This window comes from Lactuca sativa, chromosome 8 (genome assembly GCF_002870075.4).
Source record: "Lactuca sativa cultivar Salinas chromosome 8, Lsat_Salinas_v11, whole genome shotgun sequence".
Taxonomy (NCBI): domain Eukaryota; kingdom Viridiplantae; phylum Streptophyta; class Magnoliopsida; order Asterales; family Asteraceae; genus Lactuca; species Lactuca sativa.
This window is the reverse complement of record NC_056630.2, coordinates 2,159,068-2,169,800: the sequence shown is the minus strand read 5'-3', so window position 1 is coordinate 2,169,800 and position 10,733 is coordinate 2,159,068. Positions and strand designations below refer to the sequence as shown.

General features: G+C 35.2%; 1 protein-coding gene across 1 annotated transcript; it reads left to right on the top strand.

Moving 5' to 3' along the window:
- The first annotated feature begins 4,909 nt into the window (after window positions 1-4,909).
- LOC111920938 (homeobox-leucine zipper protein HDG11) lies at window positions 4,910-9,561 on the top strand. Its single transcript, XM_023916502.3, has 10 exons — window positions 4,910-5,432; window positions 5,522-5,639; window positions 5,890-6,078; window positions 6,436-6,960; window positions 7,071-7,172; window positions 7,276-7,488; window positions 7,679-7,859; window positions 8,017-8,291; window positions 8,384-8,473; window positions 8,633-9,561. Exons 1-10 carry the CDS (start codon window positions 5,314-5,316, stop codon window positions 9,062-9,064), a joined length of 2,244 nt encoding a protein of 747 aa, XP_023772270.1. The 5' UTR covers window positions 4,910-5,313; the 3' UTR covers window positions 9,065-9,561.
- The last annotated feature ends 1,172 nt before the right edge of the window (window positions 9,562-10,733 follow it).

Below are 10,733 nucleotides of genomic sequence, written 5' to 3'. Positions count from 1 at the left end.
GTGCAATTATTTCAAATCCAGATGAAGAAAGCAAATACATTTGCTTGAGGCGTTTTATCATTGTTCTTTATGAGCGTGGTGCAACTAAGGTTACTTTCACTAATAGTGTTATAACTATATTTGCAGTTGTTTGTTTTAAGTCATATAGATTACAAATTTACAATATCTTTTGTTGTAGATTCTTTGTGATGGCCAATTACCATTATTGGTTAAGCTGAGAAAGTAGAGCAAGAGCTTGCTTGGAAGGTGTGTAATATATAATTATTTTTTATTGTAATAAATCTTTTTTGGAGCTTTAATAATTCAAAATGTATTTTTTGTGCAGGCAGAGCGTTCAGATGTTTTGGTGAAACCAAACCCTTATAAATTACTATATGCCTTTGAAATGCACATGATAAAAAGAACATGAACTTTATAGGAAAAAATAAAGAACAGAGGCTCAAATGATGGGACGATTTTCTGAGTTTTTAGTTATCTATTTGAATCTCAAACTAGTCCTACTATGCTAAAAATGAAATGCAACAAATCAAATTAGTCCACTGATTTTAGAGTGCTTATGAGTTTGATTTGATCATTGGAATAAACCCACGCTTGCTGGAATTACTTCATGGAATTTATCTCGAGTGATCGCAAGACGATAATATCATATGGTCTTAAAACCTAGATATATGGTTATTGTTTGCTAATTGGCCGTGCATTGATAATGCGTAAACGAATCAGTAACTTGATGTTATAAAATGCATTGTTGTGTATGATTTGATTAGTGGATAGTAAATGCATATAAGTCAAAGTTTATCTGTTCCTTTTATCCTAAGAGGGTAAAAGTGATATCAGGACCCCTCGATGATTTGGTTTGACTTATGTGTCAGGCCCTGTCAGGACTGAATTGATGTGTCCAATTAAGTTCTATGTCAAACGAGTCATAGATCGAGAAACAAACTGCTGGATAATAAGTATGACTATCTTCCATGTAATTGGCCGCACGATATCTAGAACAGAGGACTATATGATCCCTTATCTAAAGGACAGGTTACTGATAAGATCAGAGTTCGACAGCGTCTTTGAGAGCTATGATTGCTAATCGGATTGTGCTTACATTTGTAGTTACTAGACTTCTCCAAGTAGGAGACTGTTGGATTAGTGTCTAAGCCCGTAACTATATTTAGTAAGTACTTGACCCGGTTGTGCATGGTCCTTTTGGGTTGCCTTCACCAAAGCAACATTATAGGATGATTTATGAATAAAGAGGTTATTATGATTTATTAATGTGTTATATGAATAATATATTAAAGGAGAAATCATATAGTTTAATTAATATTAGACAAGAATTAATTTTGTGGCTAAAAGAGGTTAATTAAATAAATGGGACTAAAACTGTCAATTGCATGATAGTTGATTTGGGCTGAGAATCTTTGGGAATTAAGGGGTGGACGAAATTAGTATGGGAGTCCATCTAAATTTCATCCAAAGGCCTTATTCTGGAAGATTCCTTGGACTGCTTAAGGCATAAGCTATCTAATTAGGGTTTTGACTGAAACCCTAACAATAGAAGTATAAATAGACCCCTTAGACTTCAGAAATCGGCTACCCTATTCCTAAGAGTGCAAGAGCCAAATTCTAGAGAATCCAACCTCTCTCCAAGATCATCCTCTTGCTATTAGTGTTTGTAAGCCATTATAGGATTGACATTTGTGACTCTAAGCCTCAAGGATAAGAAGATTCAAGCAACCAACAAGAGGTAATCATCTTGATCTGATTTGTTACATTACTTTCGAATTATACTCACTAGATCTAGGGTTTGCAAGACTTGGATGAATTTCATGTACAATAGAGAAACCTAGATCCAAGCATTAGGGTTTGTATGAGCACATAGGATGTTCTTTTGGCTTAAACCCATCATAATGAAATCTGAAAATCATGTATGCCTTGTGTTCTTGGAGAAAATCACTAGCCATGACCAATAATGGTGGATCTCTTTGAGCCCAGATGGAGGAGACGAAGGGGGGATCTTCATTTTGGGAGATATACAGAAATAGAGAGAGGGGGTGAAATTTTCGTTCTGATTTTTTTTTAATTAAAAGAATAATAAAAGAAATTAGAGAAACTGAAAAAGAATTACTAAAGGGGCATATTAGTCATTTTAAGGTTGATGTGAAAAATCAATTTATGCAAATCGAATTCAGATGCATGTGTTTATATCATTTCAGGTTTTAGGGTTAATGGAACCAAAGAACTAGACGGTGATGTTGAATCCAACCGGACCTAAATCGTACCATAAATGGAATCTAAAAATCGTGTATGCCTTGTGTTCTTGGAGAAAATCACTAGCCATGATCACCAATAGTGGATCTCTTTGAGCCTAGATGGAGGAGACGAAGGGTGGGATCTTCATTTTGGGAGAGATATAGAAATAGAGAGGAAGGGGGTGAAATTTTCGTTTTGATTTTTTTTAATTAAAAGAATAATAAAAGAAATTAGAGAAATTGAAAAAGAAGACAAAAGTGCAAAAATGGTCCCTGTGGTATGCATTTTTTTGGGGTTTTAGTCCAAACCACAACTTTTTTGGATTGGTGGTCCTTTTGAGCTAGTTCTGTTGCGTTTTTGGTCCCTCGGTAAACTGGAATTACTTTAATACCCTTAGGTATTTATTTTCTATTTTTAAATTCATTTTTTAATTTAATAATTATTTACTCATTTTAGTTATTAAAAAATGAGAGGGCCCACCTCTCTCTCTCTCTCTCCAAAGAAGAAGAAAAATCGATGAACTTCACTAGCGATGGCAACCCTCCTGTCCGGCGTAGCTACTGCTGCTCTGCTTCCCTGCGTTTGTGACTACCGGAGAAGAGAAAAAGGACCCACAAGGGTCGCCGAAAAGGGCAATAATCTTCTTCCGGCTAAGCCCTCCTCACAACGATTAAACACCATCGCAATTACCCCGTACGACAGTTGCACCATCGAAGGTTGGAGCACTGAGAGAAGGATCTCGCCAGAAGAACCAGCCGATCTTCCTTCTTCCACCGATTGCAGAAACCCTGTTGCTTTTGTTGTTGTTCTGTTCTTCTTCCCCTTGATTGGGCCACCGATGACGAACAAATGGACCAAAGAGGAGCTTGCCGAAGCTCCTTAACCTTTTTCTCCTCTTTCTCTAACAGACGTAGCATTCTCCTCACTTGCTCCTGCAATTAAAATATGTCCACAAATTAACAACGACAGAGATGGAGAGGTTTAATCAGATTCTTCGCATATTTGATTGCATTATTGAAGAATGGCAAAATTTATGTTGACATCGAGAATCTGAGTGGGGTTTGGGGGAGAAGACACCATTGAACCATTATCTGTTAGTGAGGTGAATTTTGGGGGAGGGTGAGACGAAGGTGATGATTCGAAAGAGAGAGAGAGAGAGAGAGAGAGAGAGAGAGAGAGAGAGAGAGAGAGAGGCGCTTTTTACTTTTTTAATTATTAAAATAAATAAATTAGTATTATATTTAAAAAGAAATGAAAGAAAAATAAAAATAAATACCCCAAGGGTATTATAGTTATTTCACTATTCAGAGGGACCAAAAACGCAACGAAACTAGCTCAAAATGACCACCAATCCAAAAAAAATCGTGGTTTTGACTAAAACCCCAAAAAAATGCATACCACATTGACCATTTTTGCAATTTTGTAAAAGGGCATATTAGTCATTTTAAAGTTGATGTGGACCAAAACCACAAAAAATACAAACCATAGAGACTAAAACCACACAAAATATCTAAAACTGAACTGTTGATGCACCATCAAATTTTTTTGGATTGAAACCATATAAATTTAACAACCAGATGACCATTTTTACAACTTTGTCCGGTTAGAAAGTAGAAATAAAGACATGTCCAACCAACCACTTGAAAGCAAACCGTTTGACATATACGAAAACAACATATGGAATAAGTTACACGCAAGCTCTGGTCTCTAAATCACACACACTACTAATGGACAAATCAAACATTAAGCAGGGACATCCCAATTGTGGCCCATTATGTCAAACATAATAGAGTTCTAGATAATGATATCAATATTTCTTAAACATTAAAACTAAGACTTCCTCATTCTTTTCGAATGAAAGCTCTACCTTCAAACAATCTTTTTTTTTTTCGGCACGAAGAAATGATCAACGTTAAAATTAACAAAGGACCATAAAGGAATTTGTTTTAATTTGAACTGCAAAGAAATTACATATATATAAGTTCTTATATTTTTGTACAATGAAAAGGCCTTCAACTGACCCAAATTCTAGATAATCATTCTTAAATCAGTGTATATATATATATATATATATATATATATATATATATATATATATATATATATATATATATATATATATATATATATATATATATATATATATATATATATATATATATATTCCAAATTAAATAGCCTCAGTTACTCGTTCCAAAAAAGACAAGGTACACAGTTTCTATCCATAATCTTTTGATCTCAATCAAAAGCAGACAAGGTACTTGGTGTCAAGGTCTCTATATTTGCCTCCTTAGAAACATTGCGTGGTTAAAGTTTGGTTCCCAGGTCTCAAAAGATATATTCGTCACAAGCTTTTGTTCATAACTTTACGGCTTTTAATAACTGATCAATCTTATTTTATTAGTACGTAGAATCAGTGTCGTTTTATCTATCATTTTCTATATATTTTAAAAGGATGAAAATATACTTGGAGGTGACAACTGGATATATGTATGTATTGCATTCTTCCAATAATACTACCTATTGATTTGGATGCCATGCGTGTGGTTGGAAAACTTAAATATTCGTACCTTGAAGGTCATAATGGTAAAACTACAACCCAGTAAGCACTTCCAAGTCATGTCGGGATTCAAAACTCGAAGAGTGTGGTTCGACTGACAAACAATCTTAAAAGCTCCTAAAAACCCTTGTAATTACGTTACCACCTTCCACTCCAACCCCTTAACTTATTCCCTTTTCATTTTTGTAGCATTTACTCTCTCTAACACACCCCACAATCTTCTCCTTCCTTCTCTCTCTCATTATCACAAACCCAAATTTATGTGTGTATATATCTGGAAATCACCGGCCGTTACCCATGCGTTTCTCGTCGGAAAGTCAAACTTGTTTCTCGGGTATTCATGTCTATTCCCGTATGTTTTGTACGTTAATGGTTCTATTACTAGCAGTGCAACAAGAGAGATGAGATTAGTTCGTATAATAAGGTGCTTGTAATGTGCATTTGTTTAGTGTGCTTAGTATAATCACTAACATCGTCCGCAAGACCTCTTGTCGGGGTGACAAGAGGCGATGGAGTACGGTGCAGGAGGAGAAGGAGATGGCTCCGCCAGTGGTAGTCACCATGATTCCTCTGATAAGAAGAAACGTTACCACCGTCATACTGCTCTTCAGATTCAGATTCTTGAATCGTAAGATCCTCTTGCCTCCTTGATTTTTTCAGCAAATTAAGTAACACCAATTCTTAATCAGCTTGTTATATATTGTTGGAAAATTTTAGAACTTTTAAAGATTGCCCACACCCAGATGAGAAAACAAGAATGCAGTTAAGCAGAGAGTTGGGTCTGGCACCTCGACAGATTAAGTTTTGGTTTCAAAATAGAAGAACCCAGATGAAGGTATTTTATGTTCTCTCTTTCTGGTTGATTGTGTACGAAGCCAAAAAGTTTACTAAGAGTGCCAAAAAAAAAAATTCGTTTAAGTTTTTCTTTATTGTTAAAGGTTTCAAACACACCTTTTAGGGTCCGGCATCCCTAGCTAGCTCTCTCAGCGACTACGTATATATATATATATATATATATATATATATATATATATATATATATATATATATACACACTCATTTCTAGCTTTTGCGTATATATATAGGCGCAACATGAACGAGCAGACAACTGTGCATTGAGGGCTGAGAACGACAAGATACGATGCGAAAACATTGTGATACGAGAGGCCTTGAAGAATTTGGTATGCCCAACATGCGGTGGTCCTCCGATTGGGGAAGATTGTTATTTTGATGAACAAAAACTTCGTTTCGAAAATGCTCAGTTGAAAGAAGAGGTAAGAAGTGATCAATCAATCAGTTCCTCTTTTATATTTGTTCCATATTTAATTAACTTGACGTGCATGATAATATAGTAAGGTTTGGTATGTACTCCTTTTTTTTTAAAATTGAATTGAATGAACATTTGGGTGCATGCGATAATCTAGCACTTGTAGTTTTCGCATATATTTTTGGATTCTTGTTATATTATATATCTCCTTGAATTCTTGTACATGATATATGCCATGGGTTCCATGTGGTCTTAATTATTATGTTTCGGAAAAAATTGGAGAGATAAAGTAGCTAGCTAGGAGCCTAGGACGGGTAGGCTTAATTTGCGAATTCTCTTACCGGGTAATTTCGTAATTTTACAGCTGGATAGAGTATCGAGCATTGCGGCCAAGTACATAGGTAGACCAATGTTGCAACTCCCACCGGTGCAGCCCGTTCACATGTCTTCACTGGACTTATCCATGGCCAGTAGTTACGGTGGTGGTCCAGTGAATAGGATGGTGATGATGAACAGTGGTCCTTCTTTAGACCTTGATCTTCTCACCGGCTCCGCCATTGGTGCATCATCTAGCAACATCGTCAATCCTGACCCTCCGTTTCACAACATCGTGCACCTTTCCGACATGGACAAGTCTCTCATGGCTGATATTGCTAGTAATGCGATTGATGAACTGATGAAGCTTGTACAGACCAACGAGCCATTGTGGACAAAATGTCAAAAGGACGGGATGCATACCGAAGTTCTTAATCTTGATAACTACAAGAGAGTTTTCCCACGGTCTAATGATCATAACTTGAAGAGTCCTAATGTTAGAATTGAAGCATCCAAGGCTTCTGGTGTTGTGATGATGAACAGTTTGCAATTGGTGGACATGTTTGTGGATTCGGTTAAGTGTCTTCCTTTATTTAAATTTTAATGCTAATGTATTTCGCATTAGCAGTGCTGCGTTTTACGTAGATGAGCTTGATGTAACTTAATTTATTTGGCCACATGCAGACTAAATGGATGGAACTGTTTCCTACCATCGTGTCAAGAGCAAGAACAATTGAGGCACTTGAAGCTAGATTATTGGGTTCTCTAAGTGGCTCCCTACAATTGGTAAATCACACCACATTTCAATTCAATGATTTCCTATTGCTTTTATTAATTAATCGTATCTTGTTTTCGGTTGAAACTTAATTTGTATATTTTAATTTGCTAGATGTATGAAGAATTACAGGTGCTTTCCCCGCTTGTTTCCACCAGGCAGTTTTATGTTCTTCGATTTGTTCAGCAAATTGAGCAAGGGTCATGGGCGGTGGTCAATGTTTCGTACGATCTTCCTCAGCATAATGCATACCCCCACTCCCGATGTAAAGCACACCGCCTTCCTTCTGGGTGTTTGATCCAAGATATTCCTAACGGTTATTCAAAGGTTTGTAAATCTCGATCAACTCCATATTATATATATATATATATATATATATATATATATATATATATATATATATATATATATATATATATATATATATATATATATATATATATATATATATATATATATATATATATATATATATATATATAATTGATGGTGTTTTAATTTATTTGAATACGTACAGGTTACATGGGTGGAACATATGGAAGTAGAAGAAATAAGCCCGACTGATAGGCTTTATCGAGATTTGGTCCACAGTGGTTTGGCCTTTGGAGCCAGAAGATGGCTAGCTTGTCTTCAGCGAGCATGCGAAAGAAGCGCTTCTTTGATGATGGCTAGCACTTCGTCTCATGATATTGGAGGAGGTACATATATACAATCGTGTCGTGTATATATATTACGTATACTCACTGTTTGATCTAGCTAGCTCAATTGAAATGAGTAATTAAAATTTATTGCCAATAATCCGTAAAAATTATGATCATATATAATTCCGTTGGATTATTTAAATTTGATGGACAGTAATCCCATCGGCACCTGGGAAGAGAAGCATGATGAAATTGTCACAAAGAATGGTGAGGAACTTGTGTTCCGGCATCAATCCTAGTAATGGTCATCAATGGACATCGGTTTCCGGTTTGAATGATCAGTTTGAGGTCCGGGCGACTCTATACAAGACCACCGATCCTGCAGGTCATCCAAACGGGATGGTACTTAGCGCATCCACCACCATTTGGCTTCCGGTTCCTCCACAGAATGTCTTTGATTTCTTTCGAGATGGAAGGACCAGACCTCAGGTAAGTACGTACAAATAATTAATTTCAGCATTCATCTGATATCTGACTCCTTTTTAATTTTTTTAATTTATTAAATTTATTGGTGCATGCAGTGGGATGTTTTATCCAACCAGAATCCAGTACAAGAAGTAGCACATATCGCCAACGGGACTCACCCAGGAAACTGTATATCGGTCCTCAGGGTAACTTATTCAATTTATATAAAAGTCTTTATATGTTAAACTTAATTAATTACATATCAACACTTAAACCCATCCATCACTATTCACTATATTCACTAGGTAAGGTGTTTGTTTGAAGTTTGAAGTACTAATAATTAAACACAAATTACGTACGTACAGGCTTACACTCCAAGCCAGAACAACATGTTAATACTACAAGAAAGCTGTACAGACGCATCGGGGTCACTAGTGGTATACTGTCCAGTTGACTTGCCTGCAATCAACATAGCCATGAACGGTGAAGATCCCTCCTATATTCCATTACTACCATCCGGTTTCATCATCACAACCGACGGCCGCCATGAAATTACATCACAGGGTCAGGGTGGTGCTTCCACCAGCAGTAATAATAATTCAGATCTCGGAGCTGCTGATCATTGTGGTGGTGGGACATCAACAGGCTCACTGGTTACCGTAGTGTTTCAGATACAAGTTAGCAGTTTGCCGTCGGCTAAAATGAGCCCAGAGTCATTAACCACCGTTAATAACCTGATCACAAATACAGTCCACCAAATTAAAGCCTCCTTCAATTATGCTTCTACCACCACCTGATCAACAATCTCTCTCTCTCTCTCTCTCTCTCTCTCTCTCTCTCTCTCTCTCTCTCTCTCTCTCTCTCTCTCTCTCTCTCTCTCTCTCTCTCTCTCTCTCTCTCTCTCTCTCTTTCTTAAATGTGCGTAGAGATCGATGAGACGAAGGGAAGTTTTGGGGTTAGTTGGGGATGCTCTTAATGCAAGTTTCATCATCAATAGCGGAAGCCGAGTTAATATTATTGCTGCATCATCCTGCTACTGTGCTGGTTGTTCGCTGTCATAGTTCATTTACCATCTTCAACTACTACATTCATTTACCCTTCTTGGTTTTTAAGTTTTTTTTTTCTTTTTCTTTTTCTTTTTTATAATTATTGTGCTTCTTGTTCTTTTCAATTTTATTGCATTTTAGTTGAGAAGAGGGAGTCAAGAACGCACCATACTTGTCTTTCCATGTATGGTTTGGGTATTGACTTTGTTTTCAATTCAGTCTATATATATGCATGATTTATAAACAAATATCCTCACATATATTCATGTCTCTTGAACCCAATTACCGTTTCCGTTTCTTTGTTTTTTTGTTTCATTTGAGTAACCGTATATGAATAGTTATAGTTGGTGTTTAATACGTACGTTCCAGATCCATTTCTAACGAGACACGCTTGCTGATTTTGTCTACGTAATTAATACAGTTCATTAAAAATATTGGGATATTTTACCAATACAATCAATAATATGAATATATATGCTTCAGCTCCAAATCCTATAATTATATATCCGGAATAAGTTAAAAAATTAAAAGATGTTAGCCGGATGTAGGGGCCAATATCATTTTAACAATCATTTCAAACAAAAAAGAATTAACATTTTTTAAGGTCATGACCTACAAAAAAAGGTAGGGGCCAATTTGTTTAGTGCATGGCTTTATTTCATGGACCACATGTGCTTGACTAATGCAAGCAATGCAAATGAGATGGGTACGTTAATAAAATTGTTTCATCTGCCTACTTCGTTTTAAAAAGTTTTAACCATGACATTCTGTCAACACATGTTAGTATTATCGGTTTATGTAATAGTAATATTTAGTAATAAGGTTAAGGTTATAAAATAGCAATATACTTTTTCAGTTATCTAGCCTAAGTAAATCATCGAACTTTTTTTTTCACATATGTTGTATTTAAAATAAATAAATAAACCACTTTATATATATATATATATATATATATATATATATATATATATATATATATATATATATATATATATATATATAGGAAGAGTTATATGGAAAATGAATGATTAAGACAACACATATTTGAACCAATGAAAACATGACAACACATCACTTCCACAATAAATTCCACAATACATTACTTGTAAAAAAGAAATGGACACGTGTCATGTGATTATTGATTCCGGTAGATGTTGTCCTAGTTATTTGTTTTCCATAGAACTCATTCCTATATATATATATATATATATATATATATATATATATATATATATATATATATATATATATATATATATATATATATATATATATATATATATATATATATATATATATATATATATATATATATATATATATATATATATAAAAGAGAGAGAGAGAGAGAGAGAGAGAGAGAGAGAGAGATCATTTTACATAAATCCGCCCCCCACGTCTATGAGTATCATTAATATTA

Bases quoted from the DNA above. Each gene is read 5' to 3' on its own strand.
- LOC111920938 (XM_023916502.3), top strand. From the start codon at position 5,314: ATGGAGTACGGTGCAGGAGGAGAAGGAGATGGCTCCGCCAGTGGTAGT. The intron at 5,640-5,889 runs GTATTTTATGTT...GTATATATATAG, and splicing joins ATAGAAGAACCCAGATGAAG to GCGCAACATGAACGAGCAGA. The intron at 7,860-8,016 runs GTACATATATAC...TTTGATGGACAG, and splicing joins GTCTCATGATATTGGAGGAG to TAATCCCATCGGCACCTGGG.